We start from the raw sequence: 24,116 nt of genomic DNA, 5'->3' as shown, positions 1-24,116 counted from the left end.
ACATTTTGGAAGTTTAATTGTCCTTTTATTTTGAGCTGGTGTCCTTATGTTGTTCAACATATTCAGTATGTATGATCAGATTGGTCAAAATTCAATTTGGTCAGACCTCATTTAATAAGACTAAAACAAAATCTCGTTTAGTAGGACGATTACAAAATGTTTGAGTGATCTCTATGGGTGTGATCATATATACCGTTCCCGCAAACTTCCTAGAAAGCATTGTGAGCATAGAGAAATCCCTGGAAATCTTTTTCTTTTCTTGAAAGTCTCGTACGCTAATTGCAAGTGTGAATTACCTCTCGCCCGAGACCAGCAACTCTGTACGACATTCTTCGGTTTGAGTCGTGCCCTGGTCGTGTCAATCGCTTATACTCTCCCAAAACCTATAAAATATATTCATGTATATTTTTGAATATCAAGCTATTGCTGCGACTTTGCATTGCGGCGGTAAGGCAAGCAGACTTATCGTTATGACGTCACTGTTGGTGTTGCTGTGGAGAATTTGAATCGTGTACAGTGACCATTCATAATATTGTCAGTCACGATGCAATATACGCATGGCATAAAACAAAACAATGGGTCAATTACGCAAACACGTTAATGATAATTTAAAAGATTAGTAGCATTAGCCGACCAACAGTATAAAGCAGCCCTTAGGTGTCAGAGGGGTTCAGTTGCGAAGTGAATGAGCGCGTTGGGAAGGTTAATGTGCATTGCGAAACTTGGTCAGATTCTAATCTGAAAGTTATCTTATTAGCTATTAACAAGAACGCTTGAATCTCAGCCGACAGTTTTAAATCATCTGGGAACTATAAAAAGATAACACAACTGACTTGCGAGTAGTGTTTTGTAGTTATCGGAAGGACAGGCTGATGAAAATATCAACTTTTGGGAAAATGGAGTTAAAAGTAATACCATCATTGCTGCTGCTTACTTTGGCTTCCACACAAGCCACTGCTTTGCTTTTTGGACTGGCGAAGGATCTTCCGAGAAAAAAGTGCAGCCCTTTAGAGCTGTCTACCTGTAGTCAACTGGGGTACAACAAAACCCGGTATACTCCAAGTATCTACTTGACGTCACGACGGTCGGAGGTCTTCGAGTATTTCGGTCTGCTACGAATGACAAAATGTTCGAAGGATCTGTTATTTTTCATCTGCATGATGTATCAGCCAATCTGTTTCGAAGATTACGACAAGGTTATTCCACCCTGCAGATCTGTTTGCGAAAACGTCAGGGACGGCTGCATTGGCATCGTCACACGATACGGATTTCAGTGGCCAGAAGAGCTCGACTGCCAGAAGCTGCCCGATCACCACAATGGGGTTTGCATCAAACCAAGTGCAATTATCAAAAATCAAAGTGAGTTGCTCCTAACGTTTTGCTTTGATTCTATTCGTGGACCGAAGAAGTTCACAATGCTTTTTGTTGATTTGCCTGGAATTTTTCATTGAACAAGCTCTAGTCGTTAAAAGTAGTGATTATGTATTAGCAAGGGTGTAGTGCTATCAAAAGGGGGGTTCTTGCGCAACATTTTGCGAAAAACAATAGCAAAGAGTATTATTTGGCTACATTTCGGCATTAACAAGGGGGGTCAGCCCTTGGAGCCTCCTAGCACTACAGCCTTGTGTAATACCAATACCTTTGTGGCATTCTATTTTCTAGGATCGATACCAACCAAAAATCACCCCGGGATAAGAGTACCTCAAATTTGCTTTGATTTCAGTCTACTATTCTATTGTGTTTTAGACCTTATACCATCTCAAGGTTTGAGATCCCTGTTTGGATTGGAAAGTGTGGCACCAAATTCGAAAATTTATTGAAAACAATAAATAAACACTCAAAACCAACGAGAAGCATTGTTGTTAACCGGAAATTTATATGAACGTGGCCTTTCCTTGTAAATACAGAGCTCTTACAAGAAAAGCCGAAGGTCATTGCTCGCTTCCTGCCGGCCGTGACTGAATTTTACTAAATTGAAAGAAAAATCAGCAAGAAAACTCTCCGTCTCATGCATCCATCATTTTATCTGTGACAAATCGCAGAAGCTAGGAACACATAAGAGGGGTAATTTTTTGTTGGTGAACAGAAGAGGGGGCGAATACAGTACTGTTGACAAAACAATTCCCTTTGTAATCTATTCTTTACGTCTAAAAGAACCATTACAGTTTTGCTTTAAAAGAAAATCTTGATAATAGAATTACTCCAAAACTAGTTTTTAAGCGTGTTCTTCAAATCGAATTAAGCACAGCATATTAATTCCCCTTCCCCTCTCGTGCATAGTTGCACCCGTCAGAATCGCCTCTATTTATAGTTTAGTTCCTGGTATTTTAGAAAGAAATCGCGATAAGAAGCCACATTTGATGCATATATAATTTCATTTCATTTGAATTTTTCAGGTGCAATAAAAATACCATAGATAGGTTTTGGTATGGCTTGGGGCATGATTAGATTTGTTTGACCAAGCATGAAAAAGTAATACTATCACCCATGAACTCCGATTTCCTAAAACGGAATACATGAATTTAGTACTTGTCTTGTCATTCGTTTCTTTAATCGCCTGTTCGCAAAAGCTTTGTCAACCTCCTCCAGAGATAACTGAAGAATGAAAAGAAGACGTAGTGGCTGCAACAAAAAATGCCACTATCTTCCCAAGCAGCAATAGGTAGCAATAGTTCTAAGTTACCTACAGTAAAATCGGCCCTAACAATTTACGGTATTTAGATTGTAAATGTTATTTAATTAGTTTTCTTAAATGCTAAAGGGATTTTTATTTTAGTGTATAAATAATTTAATATCAAATATGCAATATGAATGAATAAAGGTTTTCACCCAAAAGAAGTCAGAGAGTGCTAAGGAGATCTTGCTAGGAACCGAGGGAAATTCACTCTTGCAAATGGCGTACGAGATTTTCACGAAAACAAAGAGATTTCCATACATTTTCAGATATAACAATATGATTTCCACCAAAGGTGTACATAATTTCCCTAGAGTGATTTTACCCCCTCGCTAGGAGCTTCTTTAATCACCCTTCACTGGGAGTCTCCCCAACTTCATCAAACAGGCCCCAATTTTGGACAAACGCAATGTTTCGCCCGTTTGTATAAGCAGATTTGTCCGATTTTAACATGATAGTAAACTAAAAAGCATTCATATTGCTTGTCGTAAAAATGTCCGCAGATTATATCCGCAAAGCATTCTCTCTTTCAATATGAGCAGACCAAGTCAACCATGGCCTAATAACGAATTCCAGCAAAATTCCATGTGTGTTTAAAGACGTAAAACACCACACTTAGTAGTTCGTTTTGTTCTATCAATAAGATATTGAATGAAGATGTTATCCTTGATGGTGTGGAATGATAAGCCACTAAACAGGCAAAACCAGCTAGGATAAAGGCCAACTCCAAATCTATTAGTTTGCCAGGTTCTAATATCTTGTTCATATCACATTATAAGCTATTTAAGCATATCTGGCCATGTTAATAAATGTTGGTTTGTAAAACTCTAGGCGAGGGTTATGATGCATGTTGTGGATGAGGGCTGGGGCTAAAACACTGTCAAATTGCCTAGAGCTGTAGAGCTGGTGTCAGAACTAGTCCACTTCACTTGGAGAGTCCTCGTGGATGTATATCAATGTTTTTCTTAGTATATTACCTAGGGAGGGGGTGTAAAAAAACGCCTACTTCCCCTAGAGACTTTTCTCGGACATCCCTAGGTTAGGTCCAAAAAAGCGCCCTTCTATTCAGGGTTGATGTGGTAGTTCTGGAATATCAATTAAAAAGTATATCAAACTTTCATCCATGCTCCCACAACCTTCAAACTGTCATTTAGAAGACCGAAATTAACAAAATACGTCCTATAGTAAATACAAGACAGACTGCCCTTGACATCTGTCTTGGACCGAAGACATACATTGAACAATGCTAGATTTGTGAATGCTTTAATAGAGATATGAATTCATTAGAGGGCCTTAATGCATGACCCCAGAAATGATCTTGTTTAAGCACACTTTGAAATCATCACAAAATATAATTAGCATGATCAAATCAAGTAAATTGCCCTCGATGGACTATAACTAACTCAAACTTTAGCTTTCCTTGAATGACTGGCATCAAGACAGCATAAAAAGATTAAAAAGTTCATAGTTATGCACTTCGTACAATTGAAGTGCATGACTCCGTTTTTTAACTCATTTTTAAATCAAATCAATCACTCATTATAGTTTCTTATGTCCGTCATTAATTCATTTTTATTCAATAAATTCAATTATCGTTAGTCTCATCACCTGAAAGCTGGGATATACCTTGTAAGGGAAGATGACAGGAATAAGGCTACTATTTACCCATTGGATGCATACTGTATAAAGTTCAATGTTGTTGTTGTTATGTTGTTTACTGTGCCACAGCAACCACCCTATACTCATGCTAGAATAAACTCGATATTTCGATATTTCCATTGATAATGTTTTTGTTTGTACCTGGAAAGCTATGCTTATCGATGTGTCCCCGCCTCGTGATTCCTACGCCTGGAATTGCTGATAGTTAGCGACTCCTCTCATTCTTAGTGAAAGTTTTGGGATTCGAAAGGATCCACTGGATCTGAAGTCCAGGACCTGAACTACTGTGCCATCCTCGCATCATTAATAAGATTTGGCCCGATGATCTTTACGAATCGTTTGTGCGTCAATTCACAATGGGCCCCCAAACACCTCTCTTGTACCCCCAAACACCCCGCAGGCTACCCTCTCGTTCCATTTCTGCTGCTGTACTTTGGAAGGCTGGTAAAAATCATTCATTCTTGGTTAGGTCTGTCAAATGAAATAAATCCACATTTCGCTTTTCGACAAAATCGAGCCGCGTGATTATGTCGCTTGTCAGGTGCACTCTTGGGGGAGATTTTTGATGTCTGGGTATTGTCAGAAATCGCTTAGCCAGCCTAACTTCTGACTACCCGTTAGATTAAAACTCGTTAGAAAAAAAACAATTGATTAACTTAAGAGGACTGTATTAGGTAAATCGAATAGAGACTGTATAGATATCATAGTCTAGAGTGACATAGATTTTACTCACATGTAGATTTTACCCTAGCATAGGTAGCATCTAAAATAGAGCCTATGGTGTCTCTCGACCGAATGAAGTCTGAAACGAATTCCTACTGAATATATAGCGATATAAAGGATTAATTTAGCTACATTACATCACTAAGGATTACATCATATGGCGCTGTTGGCCCTATGTCGCTAGGTTACACACACGCCTCCAGCTAAATATTTATTATCTACGTACTAAATACCATAACAACAAATACAAACAACCAGATGATTCTAAAATACCCTAGACGTAATCAGGTTGCCTAATAGATAAAAATAAATCTAAACACAAAAGAGGAAAAATGAGATTAATATACTTTCTTCATTCAAAGTCATTCAACTCTATCAGTAGCCAATTACCAATTCACGATACACCACCCCCAAATCAAAGTTAGGTTTGATTTTCTTCTTCCAGCATCTGAGTCGCTTTGATCACACTCTTCGCATCGAGGGCTGCTTTCCGTTTTGGCCTTGCGTCGGCTACTTCTCCCGTTTCCCGCGTTTCTTGAACCCTCTTCTCATCCGAATCTGCTCTAAGTTCCAAAGGATACAAGTTCTGAACAGGTCGATCTATTTCGTATGTTCTGCCTCTTGTGGTAGTCTTCAACGTAACACCCCTTTCAATGCCATCTCTACCGCGGATTATGTGAAGAACCTTCCCGAGCTTCCATTTGTTTCTCGTTAAGTTTTCATCCTTCACCAATACAATGTCTCCAACCGTTATTTCGTTGCACCCTCCGTGGCGTATTTTGTGGTATTCTCTGAGACTGGTTAAGTATTCTCGTGACCACCGCTTCCAGTACTTCTCTCTGCACTTCTGAAGGTACCTTAGTCTCTTTCTTGCTGGGATCTTGTCTTCGTCGCTGAATATCTCTTCCTCTCTGATTGGTTTGATTCTCCGGCCATGGACAAGATGGTTAGGAGTCAACACTTCGTCATCTAGCTGATCCGTTTGGTAAGTCAGTGGCCGGTTGTTTAAGCAGAACTCGATGTCCAGCAGAACTTCTTGTAACTCGCTAACCGTAAGATTCGCTAGGCCAAGGGTCTTCTTGAGAGTAGTTTTCACCATCCCGATCATTCTCTCGAAGAAACCGCCCCACCATGGGGATCTCGATAGGTTGAATCTCCAGTTGATCTTCTGCTCTTGAAGTAAGTCTTGGACCCTTTCATTTTTAACTATTGACTGAAGCCATCTTGCAGTTGCTTGGAACGTTTTGGCGTTGTCCGATACTATTAGCTGCGGTGTTCCCCTCCGAGTCATCAGTGACTTTAGGCTTTTCCTGAATGTTTTAGCTGTTAGATCCTCTACAAGTTCGATGTGTACGGCTCTTGATGTAGCACAGGTGAAGAGAGTAATGTAGGTTTTCTTCTGTCTCCTTCCGTCTTTGCAGTAGAAAGGTCCAGCGAAATCAACGCCTGTAGTTAGGAATGCGTAGCCAGGTGTCACTCTGAAGTCAGGAATTGGTGCTGTTGCCGGCTGTTCATAAGGCTTTGCACTGTAGCGTTTGCAATGGTTGCATGATCTGATCATCTTTTTTACTTCTTGCCGTCCTTTAGGCACCCAAAATCTGCTCCTAATCTCTGCCAGTGTAGATGCCACCCCCATATGCAACACTCGTCTGTGAGAATCCATAATCAAAAGGCTGGTGAGGTGGTGCTGTTTCGGCAGATAGATCGGTTGCTGATCTTCGTGCTGTTGGAATCGTCCAAAGCATCTTAGTATACCGTTTCCATCAACTCTGAGGCCAAGCTGGTTTACTTGTTCGCTTGTTGGCTTGTGCTGATTCTGAATATCCTTGATCCAAGCATCTTCTGCTGCTTTGATTTCTCTGATAGTCAGAGCTTCCGCTGTTTCTAGTGATCTTCCTTTCAGTTTGTTTACAAAACGCCAGATCCAGGCTGTTATTCTGAAAAGTTTCTTCCCACTGCTGTACTTTCTTGGATCTATGAAGCTGCTTATTCCCAGGGTCACTTCGGTTGTTGCTATAACTGCTGTAGCTTGTCTCATCTCCGCTTTGGCTTCTTCACTCGCTATTGCTTGAGGTTGGGTCGGCCAGTTTTCTCTTTTCGTGAGCCATGTCGGTCCTTCCCACCATTTGTCACAATGCTGTAGTTTAGCTGCAGTCGTTCCTCTCGTTCCAAGGTCTGCTGGGTTGAACTCAGTAGGGCAGTACATCCATTTCACCTCTGCAGCCAGAATCTGATCGACTCGTTTACGAACAAACTGCTTCCATTCACCATTGTTTTCAAGCCAGCAAAGTACGGTTTGACTATCCAGCCATCCATAGGTTTGCGATACATCGAGTTCCAATACTGATTTCACGTTCTGAATCAATTTGGTTAGCATCTGGGCACCGATTAGTTCTAGTCTTGGTACCGATGTGTTGGGTTTGGCTACTCTTGCCTTCGCTGTGAGCTGCTTCACATAAGTTCCAGTTGATTGTGTAATCTTCAAATAGATCACTGCACAGCATGCTACTACACTCGAATCTGCGAATCCGTGGATTTCGATGCTTTCAATTCGTTCTTGTGGGTGTGCAATTAAACATCTATCGAATGTGAAAACTGGGTGATCTTTCAAATTCGCCAGCCATTTCTTCCACCGTTTGAGTAAGTCTGCTGAAATCTCTCCATCCCAACCAAACTTTCGCATACACACTTCATGGTAAATGATCTTTGCCAAGATAGTGATGGGGCTTGCACTTCCAATTGGATCGTAGATCGCTGCCACGGTTCTTAGAATTCCTCGTTGTGTAGGTTCATGTTCCATTGTTGAGACTTTTTCGAAGCTGACACCCATGACGTCGGTTTCTTGATTCCAAGCGACTCCCAAGACCTTGTCTTTTGCATTGTTCCTGCTGGTGCTGCCAGTCCGTGGTTGCATCGCAGTCTGTTCGCTGTATCTTGATGTTGGAGTAATTTGGTCTCTCAGTTTTGACACATTTGACTTCCATTTCCTCATGTTGAAGTGACCGTTTTTAAATCTTTCGATCAGTTTCTGCTTCAATCTGCTGACTTCATCTGTATTTGCTCCTCCACAGACCATATCATCCACGAACAGGCTCTTTGTGACACGGTCAACAAATTCAGGGTCTTCTGCTTTGTATTGCTCCATGTGCTGTCTGATGGTAGCACCAAGAAGGAAAGGGCTGGGGCCTGAACCAAAGATCACTCGGGTGAAGCGCAATTCTTGAATCTCTGAATCTGCCTTCGAAACATGTTTAGGCCACAGGAATCTCATAGCGTCCCGGTCTTCTTTGTCAACTTTGATTTGCAAAAATGCTTGTTGAATGTCCCCAAGCAGTGCCACTGGATACATCCGGAACCTGATTAAGATGTCGTAAAGGAGCGGCTGTAGAGGAGGTCCAATGTGAAGGCAGTCGTTCATTGACTTGTCATACTTGCGTTCTTTCGCTGAGCAGTCATACACAATTCTTAACTTTGTCGTCTCAGCTTCTCTACGGATCACTGCGTGGTGTGGTAGGTAATGGACATGCTTGCCATCTGGGTTTTCTGGTACAGGCTCTACTATACCGTCTTTCAACTGTTGCTGAATGACGTCATCATATGTCTTCAAATCTTCTGGCGATTTCTTCAGTTTCTTGAGCTGTCCTGTCAATCGTGCCTGACACATCTGTTTGTTGCTGGGCAAGAAAAAGTTCCCCTTCTTCCAAGGAAGCTTCACTGAGTATCTGCCTTCCTCATCCCTTGAGATGCTGTCTTTAAACTCTTCAAAGACATCTTCACCGCTATCTTTAATGCCGAGAACATCCAAGTCATAGAGCTGTCTGAATTCGTCGTGGACGGATCTCGGCTGCTCGATCATCAGGTTTGCCACGGACTGTTTTGCGTTCGACTGCTGGTCTTGAATCGCTCCCATTAGAGTCCATCCCAGTATGGTTTCTTCGGCCATCGGTTCGTTATCATTTCCCTTGATCATTTTTCCAGTTCTGATGTGGGCATAGTCTCTCACTCCAAGTATGGCATGGATCGGTAGGCTGTCTTCTTGGGATACATCTGAGAACCATATTCCTTCTAGATGAGCAAACTTCTGCCTCTGTTTTTCTGGATGAGCGTTCGGGACCGAGGTTAGCATGTAAAGATCCAACTCCGCGAATTCTGTTGAGAATCTGTTTCCATTTGCCTTGCCAACTCCAGCAACTTCAAGGTTGTAGACTGGGCACTTTACCTCTTTTTCCCCGTTTACTGTGCCAATGATTCGAATTTCGGTGCGAACTGGGTTTCCTGCTATTTTCCTGCCATGCTCTCTGCTGATATATGACTTGCCACTTCCTCCATCGAGTAGAATGCGACACCTTTGGCCTCCGACTTTGGCAATGACCGTCTGATAGGCTGCTGGACCACTCTGTATATGTCCATTATGATCTCTAGTTGGGGCTCTTGTGGTGCCTGGGATCGCTTCAGCGGAAGGTCGGCTGGCTTCAGATCTGGGACAAATCGAGGAATGGTGTTTGCCTTTGCAGTGATAGCATAGATTCCGGCTTTTGCATTCTCTGAGGGTGTGGTTGTTTCTTGTGCAATTGAAACACCGCTTCTGGTTCTGAAGGATTGATTTTCTTTCCGCCACACTACTGACGTTGGTACATTCGAAGGCTTTATGGCTACCCTTGCAGTAAACGCATTCATTCACCCGTGTTGTTATTGTCGTATTCACCACTTGCCGTCTTGATGATGATGGTTCAAATCTTAACGTCTCTGTTGGCTCGATTTCTTCACACGTCTTCAGGTAGATCCACAACCTTTCTAAGAATCTGGTGAAATCCCATTTCGTCCAACTTCTGTCGTCTTTCGTCAGCTCGTATCGAATAGGGCGTGGCAACTTCATCACGGTTTCTTCCACCAGACACATCACGTGTGCTTCGTACCCCATGGATCTCAAGGAGGCAAAGTTGATCGAAACATCTTCGTAGAATCTCCTCAGTTGTTTCAGATGGTGGGCGTTGGCGACTGGCTGGACTTCTCGAATGGCCTTTATGTGCGCACTTCTTAGTCTTGTATCATCTCCGAATTCTTGTTGGAGTAGATCAATAGCCACTTCGTAGTTTTCAGCTGATAGGGACAACCCTCTGATGACAGCAGATGCTTTACCAATCAGTAGTTCTCTCAAGTATGAGAATTTCGTTGTAGCTTCCAAAGAACTTGAATGGATGTTGTTTTTGAACTGTTCCCAGAATTCCCTCCACTTCAAAGGTTCTCCAGCGTATGCGTTGATCTGCAGCTTTGGAAGCTTGGCATTCTGTTGGGCCACCACGTTAGTTCTGATTTCTGGTGCTTTCTTCTTTTCAAGTCTCTGTAGTGCGTCTTCGATGTCTGCGATCGTGTCTTCGTGTGCGTCCAAATCGGATTCGCTTCTGAAGTTGAACTGAGCCACCTCTTCGCAAGACACACCCATCTGTATCATGTACTCACTGATTTGTTGATTCAGTTTCTTCAACGAAACTAGCTTCTCTTCGATTCGTTTCTTCGTTCTTCTTAACTCTGATGGCCGGTTTCGCTGGAAAACGTCGTCCACTGTATCTAGAAATAGGTCCAACGTCTGTTTCGCCACATCTCGCATTTTTCGGCTCTCATCTAGTAAGATCTCAGGGGTCTTGATACCAAACATCATTGCTGGTGATTGCGGGTAGATTTCTTCTTGTTCTCTCTGCTCAGACTCTTCTCGTTGTTGTAGTTCTTGATTTTCTTGATGTTGAGACATCTCATTCCTTTGTAGTTCCTTATATCCGGCTCGGTGGACCAAAATGTCAGAAATCGCTTAGCCAGCCTAACTTCTGACTACCCGTTAGATTAAAACTCGTTAGAAAAAAAACAATTGATTAACTTAAGAGGACTGTATTAGGTAAATCGAATAGAGACTGTATAGATATCATAGTCTAGAGTGACATAGATTTTACTCACATGTAGATTTTACCCTAGCATAGGTAGCATCTAAAATAGAGCCTATGGTGTCTCTCGACCGAATGAAGTCTGAAACGAATTCCTACTGAATATATAGCGATATAAAGGATTAATTTAGCTACATTACATCACTAAGGATTACATCATATGGCGCTGTTGGCCCTATGTCGCTAGGTTACACACACGCCTCCAGCTAAATATTTATTATCTACGTACTAAATACCATAACAACAAATACAAACAACCAGATGATTCTAAAATACCCTAGACGTAATCAGGTTGCCTAATAGATAAAAATAAATCTAAACACAAAAGAGGAAAAATGCGATTAATATACTTTCTTCATTCAAAGTCATTCAACTCTATCAGTAGCCAATTACCAATTCACGATAGTATGAAGTGATACAGTTAATATCACACGCCTATTAACTTTCTACACTCGTTTTAAAAGGCGTGTGCAGCGCCATTAAAGCATTCCAATGACCCTAAATTTTGTGTACACAAAGTGGCCGGTTGTGTTTCTTATTTCTAATTAGCTTAAACCAATTAAAAACCTGCGACAGTCATGATTTCAATCCGATGAATGGGAACTTTTGGCCGTAGCTAATTGTCAAATTAATTATGCTTCAAGCGTATTAATGTCGAAAGCGGAAATGCGGAGGAGATAATGAGCCTCTTAATATTAGGGAGACAATTACGGGGAATGTGATACTTTTCTGTAATTGATGAATCGGCATATCGTTGACTTTATTAAAAGCATTAGACACTTAATTGGTTCTATCAAGACGCAGATACACTATTTTATTTTTTGTGGCGTCTGAAGACTTACAATGAAGCTTGTTTAGGAAATTACAAAATGCATGTAACACTTAATATTTGGTAATGCTAAGGTTAATCTTTGGTAAATTGTGAGAACGCTGTCTGCTTCAACCTAGATGTGTTTCTGGAACAAGAATTCTTGGGGAACGCCAAAGGAACTGTTCCCCATTTACAGATACGGCTGTACTCAAGGCATTTGGGGCTGAATCAGTAAAAGTGGGTTTGTAGAAAGAAGAAAAGCAATTAATTGTACTCATCCCCACAAACAGCATTTTTCTGGGCGAACTAAATTAGACGACATCCGCAAAATCTCTGTTCCCTTCATGGAATGGTACAGCTTAGAATATTTATATGAACCCCCAGCAACCCCCAAGCCCCTTTTGTTCTGCAAAACTCTAATAGGCATCCACAATATTTGTTGCCACAGTCCCCTTTACCCTATGTTGACATGATGATTGAGATTCCATCATGAAGAAAGAATTCAAACTATAATACAAGGCTAAGGGGTGCCAGCATGCCTTTTTCTAGAACTTCACCATAGAATACGAGCGAAGGTTGTGCTTCCAGCTTCCACCCCTTCCCTACAAAACAACTAGCAAAATTTTGGAGAGGTGTGAAAGCTTCCTTTTTCATAATCAAACTGATGCCAAGCGGGTAGCTTTTTAGTATTGTAAAATGCAAAATGAATTCCGTAGAGTTGATCGGATTCTCTACCGTATGTTGTGTTAAAAGACCTTCCATTCTTAGACGTAAATGGCATGCCACTTAGCCAACTTCAGTTCCATTTAAAGGCTCTTCCGCAACCGGCATGCTTAGCGGTAGCTGTCTTGAGAAATTGACTGTGTTTTGTATTTTTAAGTAGTACGATATTAGGCCGGTTTGGAATTATGGCCGCAAAGCATGCCGGTTGCGCAGGTGCCTTTGAGCAATGTAGTACTTCGATACCGAAAAGGGCCAGGAATTGTTTCATTTTTGGAAGTTTTTCCTTGTATCTGATTAAGAGACCAAGGAGCATTGCCTTCAGGGCCTCATTCCCAAGATTTTCCAAAGAGGAGTGTGACGTCAATAATAATTTTTTTTAAAATTTTTTAAGTTTGACCACATAATCTGAAAGAGCGACATAAATTACTTCTCAATATGCAAAATATCAGCTAGATATGTTTAAAATTGGGCAAGATATGGCTAGCCTGTGCCCCATTCAAGATAGGGGTCTGGAACACAGGCCAGGTATGGCCAATGAAATGTTTAAAGTTTTCCTTACGTATTTACTGTTCTTCTGGCCAGGTCAAATTATTGAGGTTTGATCTTCGATCTTTGATCTTTGATAGATTTCTTAATTTTGACCACACAATCTGAAAGAATGTCATAGAATACTTCAAAATACGAAAAATCAGAAAGATATGTTTAAAATTGGGCAACCAATCTAAATATCAAGGGCCACGGATAAAGATGGCCAAACTCGCATGCACAATAGGACTCGTGACAAAAACAAAAATTCTATGTAGCACACCAACTCCCCCCCTCCTTCCCCCTAAACCCATTAGAGAAATGCGACAATTTTTGGCGTGTTCTTTTGTCAGGTTGTGAGAAAGACTTGCGTTAACCAGCTACATTTTCACTCCTTCCATTCTCTGCAATCCTACGTCAAATCAGGATAGAAACCAATATCAAGGCGTGGGTAGATGCGAAGAGCTTTTATACACGGAACAATCATTTTACAACCAATTTATCAACCATTTTAAAAGCAGTATCATTTTAGCTAGTTACGAAGTTCTAAACATCTTTTCTAGGACAGGCATCTGGTCTAACAAGAAAAGAAAGGCCTCGTGCATCTCTTTATAAAAGATGCATCTTGTTAGTGTGGTTCCCTCAAAATTGGCCCAAAATAGAAATCCGTGGGCAAATCGATAACTACCTATTATCTTTGAATCTAATTCAATAAATAAATATCTTTTTCTTTAGAGCCATAATACAACATGTACTAAACGTGTGCTAAGGGAGCTTGCTTTATCTTACTTAATAAAAAAAGCAGAAAGCAACTGTGATGCATTTGCCTGCCCTGAAATGATCATAGTTGGTCTTCTGAACCAGAAGATTCACTTGATCTCAAATGCAATGTTCCGATTAAGTTCTCAGTGTTCTGGAATGGTTACAGGGATATCAGAACTGGGAACACCACGGTCATATTCCCCGCAACATGAGGAAGAATGCCCCTTTTCTTTCAAGTTACCTCCTTTGAACTTTTTGGATAGTTTCGCTTTTACTAAGAAAAGGTGTACCGTCCAACCCATTTTCTTTTGAAACCTTGAAATACTTTCGACGTTAGCACGTTACAGCATGGTCAAAGCTTTCCACTAAAGCAGACTTAAGTTTTCCCTGAACCAAAGCTTTCCAAGTTTTATCGTCCAATCCTTCCCAAGACAAGTGGGGTTAAGTTTTGGCGTTCGACTGCTAATCTCAACTAGCCCATTTATTATAGAAAAAAGTAATCTTTTGCTGTTTAAAACTGATGGAAAGTTTACCATTTGAAATGCGATACTGAAGAACTTCTATTTTGTTTCATTAAACACGCGTTATTACAGACAAGAGCATTGTTTTTCAGTTTTTGTTCATCGCTTTCCTTTTTTAAATTGCCGGTCTCCGAGCTCTGGGACATTTCCCTCACTTTTAATTGCAAACCGCACATTGCATTTTTAAAAGCGGAATGCATGATTAAATTTCTTTCTTTTTGCAGTTTACGAACATGAAAGCAAACAGTCTGAGAATTCTGGTAAGCGTCCTAATTTTCACCATTTGCTTGTTGGATAGGGAGCCCCTCACAGTCTCCAATCTTTACAGTTCCGCAAGATCTTTGTTCTGACAAATTTCCTTCCTTACAATTAACGGTCTACTTGCAAAGCCAACCTATACATCCGTTTTTTAATTGCAAATTTGATCCGTTTTTTATATAATCTTCAACGCCATATCCAACTAAGGAAATTGCTTGATTTTCATGTGCTATGTATTGCCCTCATTTTGCATTCAACGGTACATATCATAACAGAAAACAATTTTTGAAAATTTGAATTGAGTTCCGAGTCTTTCTCGGGATAAACCTGCCATAAAAAACCTGCTATAAACTAAGAATTTATACTTAAACCGTAATGTGCGATGAAAACCGAAGTTTCAACATTGTCTGACATACAAGATAGAATGGTTGATGACAAATGTGCTTTTTTTGCAGGCTGTAGCTTGTCGAGTTATTTGGCAAGCTGGAGCGAACCTTACATGTCCCTTAATGTTGCTAATGATTAACGCTAAAGTAGTTTGTATTAGAAGGAACAGTCTTGTTAACTTTTCGTTTATATTTCCTGGTTTTGCTATGGAGTAAATAAGGTGTTCGGCTTGTTGTCGTAGTGTGTGCATGACATTCGTTGTAAAAATGCCAAGCGGACAACACAGTGCATTGTTCATTTATGGCAATCATAAGCAATAACAAATTCTTCAGATTCCAAGTTTGCAAAACTGTCTCTTTAGTGGTAGAAGATGGGAAAGTTCTGTTTTCAAAAATACAAACTTTTGGAGGCTTTGGATTTCTAACATTGCAGGATAATTAATTATTGAACAAGATTATTTTTAGGCGCAGATGTCGCTTGAAGGACCCATTGATCTTCATCTTGTTTAATAGACTTGTTATTTAAAATAATGATGGCGAGTCGTCATATTTAAAGAGCTGGGAATTCTTTTATGACTATAAAATATACACTTTAACTGTTTCCGCTTTTACATGCTGCCCTAAAATAACGATTTGAGCGACGTCGAAAACAATGAAATATTGCATCGGTCTTCCTCTACATTCTATCGCAATCGCAATTTTTGTTTATCTTTCAGTAATGATGTGCTTACTTATAAGTCAATAACCCAATTGTTCTTTGCAGTTTCGTCTGAAAAGAAAACAGCAGCAACAACTTGCCCCCTTTGCCCACAGCCACGGAGTCTGAAGAAATTCAGATATTACAAGAGAGCCGACTTTGGTACGTCAATTTTGGCAATACAAAAAATGCTTACATATAGTGGTCTTTAACCTGTAGTCTAAATCTTCAATCAATAAAAGATACTCAATGGCTTATGTCGGCCAGGGCTTCAATGATAAAAATCGTTGGTTCTTAAATGCGGGTTTCTGCTGTACCTGTAACCCAATGGTTCACATTTGGGTATAGGAGATTATGTTTGTCACCCTTTGATCCAAGCTAGAGTCGGCATTACGGTCGCACGGCCACTGACAGAAGGAAGGTCCACGAAAAACCAATAGACGCTCCTGTGACACATCCAAGCCACGCCCATTTTCTATGGTATTGTGAGGAAGGTTTGCCTTCTGAGATGTTTTTGTCTAGAGGAAGGTTACAAAACTTTGCTGGACTCTGCTAACAAGATATCGTCTTCTGATGCAAAGTGTGGGTATCAAGAGGATGGTGCTACTTGTCAAACGGATTTAACCAAAAATATTTTCCCGAAATATTAAACATAGTCCTACAGGGGGAGGGGGGTGATAGGGACTACAGCGCCTGATCAGAGCATATTAGCTCCCTGAGAGGTGTATCACTTTCTCCAAACAGCATACTTTTTCAAACAATAGGATTTTTAGGTATTTTTCGAGGATCATTCTCGAAAATAAAATGATTTTTGTCAAAAGCATACGAGATTTTAATGGCGTAATTTGCCCCTCGTAGCTCCCCACCGAAAGCCAAATATCAGACTCAGTTTAAACCTCGTACCACCATCCCCATCTAACTTTCCCTCAGATTTGCATGTTTTAGGCACAACATTTTCCCGAAGCAGTTTTCATCTCCCGTTCGGTAAGCTTAGGTCCGTTATATTTGATGACTTTTATAAAAAGGGTTTTCTTTCGGTTGTTAACAATTTTTTAAGCCTGAAGAGTAATGGGGTAAAGATTTTCAATTTATCAAAAGCTAGGAGAGCATACCTAAAGCTTGTAAACAAGTTTATCAGAAGGCAATTATTGGAAATCAGGTTACGAGAAGTATAAGGACACCGACAAAGGGGGGCATTTATCTATATGACGCAGATACCTTAAACTACTATTGTCTATAGAAAATTGCAGTTTATCGGACGTGTTTGATATATCAAGACAGCATTCCCCATAATACCCCAAAAATTAGAGCAATCAAGGCTAATATCTTGCTTTCTCAGTATGATTCTTGGAATTGATCTCTGAAATTGATGAAATTATCAACTACTAAAGATAAGAACACAGGGACAAAAGAGGGATTTGAACGACGTGGGAAAGAAGACCACCAAGAGAATGCCTAACTTCTGAGATATCTTTAACATCCAAAACACAGGCTAAAAACTATATTCAACTAAAAAAGGGGTGGACCTTTGCGAATTGTGATCATGTTTGGTTTCAAAATTTTCTAGATCTCGTTATCAAACAAAACACTGGAGTGGTCCTTCTTTTTTTCTAAAGAAATATCCTTTTCTTTTGCCAAGTCAAGGGCACCTGGTTGAAAGGTCGCAGTTTTTCATCTAACGATATTGTTTCTAAACCCCTTGATAGAATTTAAAACCCCTACTATCTGGAAACAATTGGAGGTGAGGTGCTGCAGCACCCCAGTTGTGTTTCAACACCCTCAATTTTCCAACCATTTAGGTATTTGCATTAAGAACATAGCCCATATAGAGATTTTTGCGATCAAAATAGACGAATTCCTGTCATACAGCCCTAATATTCCCCAGAAATGCTCTAGAATTCCAAGAAATTCATTCCCATAACAGAAATCATCCATGCTATCATGCCTTCCAACTACTTGCTTGTGTTGTGTGCTCTACCTGGTAATGTTATTGTGATCCCAAATTCAGCTTTCTAATAGAAAATTCTATCTCCAACAGCATTACAAGGGCAGTTTATAAAGAGATCAACTGGTGCCAACGGGGAGACGTCTTTGTCTGTCAAAGTTTTGAAGACATACAAAATTGGTAAGTTACTTTTTAGCAATACTATCAGCATTACGATGTCCATCCAAATTGGAGGTGGGTGATTATATCAATTGCCAAATGGAGAAAATTTTATCTTGCTGCTTAAATTGAGAAAACACCCGCTTCTCTGCTGTATCTAAAAGCTACTAGGGGTTGACTGAGCCCCCTCTAACAAACTAACAAGAGAAGAGCTTGCGCTCAAGAGTTCTGGGTAGTTGATACTCTTGCGCATTCAAAAAGGAAGAATTTCCCATGAAGTATTTACTCTATTTAGACATGATATGATATATGAAACATCAAAAACCAAGTCAAAACTTTTATCCATTTGGGCTTTTCTGAGGTTGGTCATTGATAAAGTGTCAATGCCCCCCGAATTTTCTATGGGTACATGAAACCTATGCCTACCTCTGCCCCTTTTGCTAAATCTATCATGATATTTGTTCCTGTAGCAAACCAAGCCCTAACCACATACATTCCTTTCACCTTTGACTGGTAAAAATATGGTTTAATCTCAACAGGAGAAGTTGGAATACCAACATCAGGCATCGTTGAGCTGAAATCAGAAAGTGCATGCTTCTGTCCAAACATGAAGTTGGACAAAACTTACATCATATTGGGTTATCAGAATGCAAAAAGAAAACAGCTTCTTTTTGACGATAGAGTCATTGCCGAAGTTGCAACTCCGTTTTTTGAAAGAAGAATGATGAAATATGCATTAAGGTATCAGGAACGGCTGCAAAAAAGACGTCAAAAGAAGCTAAGATTGCTGCGGAAAAAGAAGACACGCTAAGCATCGTCACTGCATTGCATACCCTACTGAAAGAATGGCAAATTGCATTTTGGCAGTGTCATCAAGCTATGCCGCTTAAGTGAATCCTGTGGAATTGATGGACGAAAGGACAATTGAAGCTCCAGTATTTATGTGAACAAGTAGTCAAATAATCCACAGAAAGACCACAGAAATGTTTTTGTAATTGGGGCATAAATTTAACAACGGGAAAGGACAGGAAAGTCCTAAGATGCAGTCATTATCGCCAAACCACATTCGTTTTGCCCCTGATTGATTGGTATCATGTCTTCTTTTGCACAAATTTGATAAAAAACAGCAAATAGAATGTTAGCACGACAGTCCCCTGTATTTCGTTTATCACATTGCACTCTTGATTGACGACACTGTTCGCCCCAGTCCCCAGATTTCCTCTTCTTAACGATATGTAACACCGTGTACCATTCATTAGAACCTTTATCGTGTCGTTGCTTATATCAATATCAAATGCAACAACTGAAATAGTTTTCCCTAGAAGATGTGGCCACCAGCGGTAAAATAGAAGATTATAATTCCTTTATTTTATATTTTGTAACCTCTGAAACCCATTTTTATACGGTATACTTATATATGTAAACGGGCTTTTGGTTTCCGAACAAAAACTAAAAAGCAGTATTCTGTAAATAGTCAACTGATATTGAACAGTTAACCTTGTATGCAAATAGCTTTTACAGATATAGTAGGGTTCATATACCTTTTATAAAGTAGACAACACGTAAGCTGTTACTGTCATTATCGAAGTATATTAAGAAGCAAAGTAATTTGTGTAGCAGGCTCCTACACCAGGGCATTTGGTATAGATAAGACATCATCACAAACAAATAACTCGTTTCCTTTATTTGAACTTCCAAAGCAAACTTTTAAAGATGTTGTCCGAGAATTCAACGACAATGGCTTGTATCAGCGTCCATCACATGTACCCCTCCCCATTTCTACTTTCGTTTTTAAAGCGTTGGAGAGATCTCTGACCCATGCCTTCTTTAAAAGAGAGCGAAAATCTATAAATAATCCCTTTTAAAGTGATTTCTGTTGGATGCGAATGCCAGTTTGATAGTTTAAAAAAATGACTAACAGTTAATTACCAGCTTTTGAACTTTCTTTCTTAAAGTTAATATGATGTAATTTTACTCAGTATAGAATTTTAAATCGAAGTTTGATCCCGAGCCGCAAATAACAAAACTGTTAACACTTGTATCACTGAAGTTTCGAAAAATTTGTTTGTGAAAGCCATGACCCTTGTGGGTGGGGTCTTTCAGAGATCTAAATTCTCATGGTTGGTGGGAGACCAACAACGGCGGCAATCACATTTATGGTTTATTCTATGTTCACATTTTTGGCTCTAAACAGCGGCGGTTTTAGGGGGTCCCGAGGGGGGCACGGCCTCAGGCCCCGCGCTTTTGGTAGCCAGGCGGGGCTTCGCACCTAAGAGAAAATCAAAATGGCTGGCTCAATAGCTATGAGTAGGTAACAAATCATGACAAACCGCAAACGTCTTTGTTCTTGGATGCAGTTAATGCCAATGCCAACTAAATAGAATTTTTAAATAATTTTAGAAAACCGGGAATAAGTTAACCTTTTTGTCATCAAAACAATTGCTCAAATGTCCTCTGTGTGAAGACATAGATACTGAATTCACATAGAACTTGACTAAGACTTGTGGGCTGATTTGGTTGTACAGGCAAAGTATATGGGGTGAATAGTAACTGGAGGAGACATTCAAAGTTCACAGGCATAAACTAAGACCACTTGTATTATCAAACAGAAATTCTGTTATGTACAACAATTTTGAGAAGTTTGTTTAAAGATGAAATTGAAAATCAGGCACACTTTGATTTTCAGAATAAAGTTTAAAGATAAAAGCAATACAAAAAAATTGAATGAAGTGATTGTTTGGTTGAAGTGGAGTGATTGATTGACTGATTAAAGTGATTGATTGAAACAAGACTTTGATTAAAAGAAGCTAAAAAGTTAAATGGACTGGAACAATTCACAAAAGGTGTTGCTGCTAATATGCACAAAATGACAAGGCTTTGAAATCAAAAGAGCTTCAGCAACGTTTATCAACAAAACAAGGAAAAGCTAAATGTGCCAACATATTATAGGCAAGGATGAGGTCCTATTAGCCCATGTGTAGTGTACCAAGAATCCATCTAGCAACTTTAGCTCCTCATCAATTTTCTAAAAGTACTCCACTTATCAATGAATAAAAACTTTGTTGTTAACAAAGTAATTCTTATGCCAAGAGCCTGTGGATTTCTAACAGAGCTTTATCATGAAAATATTCAAAATAGCACCACCTTTAAGCATTTGAACCCATTCTTGAGTTCTCACTTGCACCTGCACCTGCATGGCACCTGCCTTGTTGGTGGGGCATGATTTCACATATTCATAAACTGCTTAAAACACAAATTCTCATAAGAAATCTAATCAAATACTTTTATATTTTATTATTTAACAAAATGAACCAATTAACGTTACACCAACAAGATGTCCAATCATCAACAGTTGGCCCAAATAAAAGTTATGATAAATTAGAAAGTGGAAACTTCTAGCCATCTCAATTTCTCAAAAAGATTTGATACAATAATAAAAAGACTGCATTACCTCTCTAAGTTATTATTAGTACCCCGACCATCCAGCAAAACAGTTATTCAACTTTTTGGGCAAAAATTCATTTTGCTCAAAGTAACAATTTATTTTCTATTGAAGACAAAATCTAGTTTATCCTCTTTGTACAAATAAAGAAATATTCCTATAATCACTACTAAAAATGAAGTAAGTGCTAAGAAGACCATTGAAGAGCTTCTTGGGCCATCTTTCACAACCTTCAAATTTAAATCATCATCTCCCTTTGGCTTAGATACATCTTTCCTTTTGGTATCATTGTGAAGCTGTGACTTTTCTTTCTTTCTTTGTTCTTCCAAATAAGCCTTTCTTCTTTTCTCTTTTTCTTCTTGCTTCTCTTTCTTTTTCAATTCAAGCAGCCTTTGAGTTTCAAGTTCCTCTTCAGCTTTTTTACGTCTTCCCTTTTCAGCTTCTATAGCTTTCTTTTTTTCTTCCTGTGCCCTCATTTCCATCATAAACGATAACATCCTCTTTGCACAGTTTTCACAATCCTTCGGTTCTAAACAATCACCAACAATATCCGGTAAGTCTGTTTGAACAGGATTATCCTTCAAATCAAGCCATTTTAACCCCTTCAAGTCCCCGAAGCTCAGTGGTAGACTAACCAATTTATTATTGTACAAATCAAGCCTTTTCAGATTTTTCAGTTGTCCAAACATTCCTGGAAGTGAAATAAGATCATTTTTGCTAAGATCCAACTGTGTTAGAGCCACCAAGGTGCAAAATGAATCTGGCAACTCTCTGATGTTGTTACATGATAAATCAATAACAGTCACTTTTGGCAAACTCGAAATTTGCTTCACAGGAACCTTGACGATAGAGCAAAGGCTTAAATCAAGCTCGTTTCCATCTAAACGTCTTTTAAGCTCTTCTTTTGAAAATGAGCTCTTCTCTTCCATTTTCACGTGCTTGCAGCTAGACTGTAAAGTAGGGTCCTTTCTTCTGAAACGGTTTCCAGTTAATACGTGGCCTAAGCCAAATGTGCAAGCGTTCCCAGAAGTGACCTCGTTTCAATATCACATAACAGAAAAGAGATTCGAGACAGGGCTATTGTTGCTAGTGGCGATAAAACCCGATATTGGCTGCCCCCTAGTTACGAATGGAGACCGTTACATCCGTGATATCCCATAATTTGCACCCCTGTTTCCCTATATATTGGATAGCTCTGTACTTCCAACTGTATCAAAAATTTTGAATTATGTATATGAATTTTTCAAGTGTTATTAGAAAGACACTTTTGCTACCATATTTGGTCTTTTAATAAAATTCCAAAACAAAAGTAGGGAATATCGTTAGTTTTTCATTCTGCAACGAGCAGGCCAAGCTTCCTCAAACTTATTCTTTTCATCTCCACAATATTGAAGGAAATTTTCCTGAGGGAGGCGACAAAATTGGTTGAGCTATGAACAGTTCAAATTATAGTGGTTCCAATTATAATAGACATTTTTGAGGGTTTTCATACGAGAGAATTTTCAAGGGACCTGAAAAGTTTGTTCGAATTAGTAGAAGTTCGAATTAGTAAAAGATCGAGTTAGACAGAGCCAACTGTAGTCATAATTATTATTTCGGAACAACTCGAGCACCCGAGTACAAGACATCTGGCATCTTCTCACCTAACACCACAGGATCACAGGCCATGAAAGACCACTGGGAACTGGGCACTGGTTACAAACATTTGTTCATATGCTTGTCGTGAAGTCATTGAAATTTTCGATTGAAGTTGAGCATGATAGAAAATGGTCGGTATTTCACCAATATCAAAACTGGTATCCATTTCCAATCTTGGTGTAACTCACAAAGATGTAGTTTCTTGTTCTGTACATATTGCTCCCTGCTACTGATTTTACATACTGCGCTTCGAATAAGTGATGTTGACAGTGGGTTGTAAACAGAACAGCGAATGAGTTTGACCTTCGCGTTTCCAAACGCTTTAGTATTGAGGCATAGAGTTACTGGCTCCGCCCAGAAATATCGGTTCAGAGAATGTAGAATACCATTTTATGAAAAACGCTTCGAAGAATATTGACAAAGTGTTAGAAACTTAACTACACGGTAAACCGTGAATCTGATGACGTTTCATAGAGCAAAGGATCTCACCCTTGCCTATGACTTGCTCAAGTTTTGGGAAAGTCCTAGACAGCAACTGTTGCGCTGCGCTGCGATATAAATGTAAATATTTCTGTTCAACGTACTTGTTGGGAAAAAGACGAACCCGCATTTCTTCGTAGGCCCGTTGGCTCTCAAAATTTTGCATCATTTGCACATTCGAAGTTAAAATTGATGACGTTACTTTTATATACCATAATGTATTCTAGGGTAGGAACATTCGAGGCTCTTGTGGTAATAAGCCAGTCTCGAATCAAAAGAGGAGCAAAATTTAGAGAAAAGAGCGTCTCGAAAAAAATGAAAAAAAAACTCTGGTTTATATTATGGCATTATGATGAATACTAGTTTTCATTACATGCTATAAAACGCTATAAGAAGGAAACTTCTTCTGCGAGCCTTCGCCCGTATGCGCAAGTGCCTGTATGATGCACGTTTCTCATTGGTTCTGACAAATGGATAGAACAATAGCCCTGAACAATGGTGCACAAAAAACAATGTACAGGGCTGGCAAATAAACAACGGAAAGTGAATAAATAGTGTACAGTGATGGATTTCTTTAGGTCTCTATAGAGAATAAAAAGTGATAGTAAATATCCTCTTCTAGCATTTTTATATTATAACAAGTGTTATTTCAGTATGACATTGCGAAACAGGGTGTGGACAAGGGGCCGTCATTGCAAACATTCGTAGGGGGGGGGCTCCTGCTCCCCGAAATACACAGAAATTCTTTGTTTTTAGTTTGTTCCTAGTTTTCTACCC

At 39.5% G+C, this 24,116-nt stretch overlaps 3 protein-coding genes across 3 annotated transcripts in view; 1 reads left to right on the top strand and 2 right to left on the bottom strand.

The window, feature by feature from the left end:
* The first annotated feature begins 579 nt into the window (after positions 1-579).
* Positions 580-19,441, top strand: LOC135696618 (secreted frizzled-related protein 3). Its single transcript, XM_065216077.2, has 5 exons — positions 580-1,359; positions 14,559-14,594; positions 15,742-15,837; positions 17,714-17,800; positions 18,319-19,441. The coding sequence occupies exons 1-5, from the start codon at positions 873-875 to the stop codon at positions 18,588-18,590; spliced, it is 978 nt and encodes a 325-aa protein (XP_065072149.2). The 5' UTR covers positions 580-872; the 3' UTR covers positions 18,591-19,441.
* The window catches only part of LOC135696607 (mitochondrial potassium channel ATP-binding subunit), a 44,785-nt gene continuing 33,647 nt past the window's right edge, over positions 12,979-24,116 (bottom strand). The window contains exon 17 of the transcript XR_016144857.1: positions 12,979-13,176. The gene's annotated coding sequence lies outside the window, so the exon portion shown is untranslated. The remainder of the gene's footprint in view (positions 13,177-24,116) is intronic.
* On the bottom strand, positions 21,024-22,284 carry LOC135696621 (leucine-rich repeat-containing protein 59). Its single transcript, XM_065216079.2, has one exon. It carries the CDS (start codon positions 22,148-22,150, stop codon positions 21,320-21,322), a length of 831 nt encoding a protein of 276 aa, XP_065072151.1. The 5' UTR covers positions 22,151-22,284; the 3' UTR covers positions 21,024-21,319.

This window comes from Rhopilema esculentum, chromosome 18, assembly GCF_057945365.1.
Source record: "Rhopilema esculentum isolate cy_ngs chromosome 18, ASM5794536v1, whole genome shotgun sequence".
Taxonomy (NCBI): Eukaryota; Metazoa; Cnidaria; class Scyphozoa; order Rhizostomeae; family Rhizostomatidae; genus Rhopilema; species Rhopilema esculentum.
The sequence above is the reverse complement of the archived record's forward strand: the minus strand, read 5'-3'. Positions and strand labels throughout refer to the sequence as shown.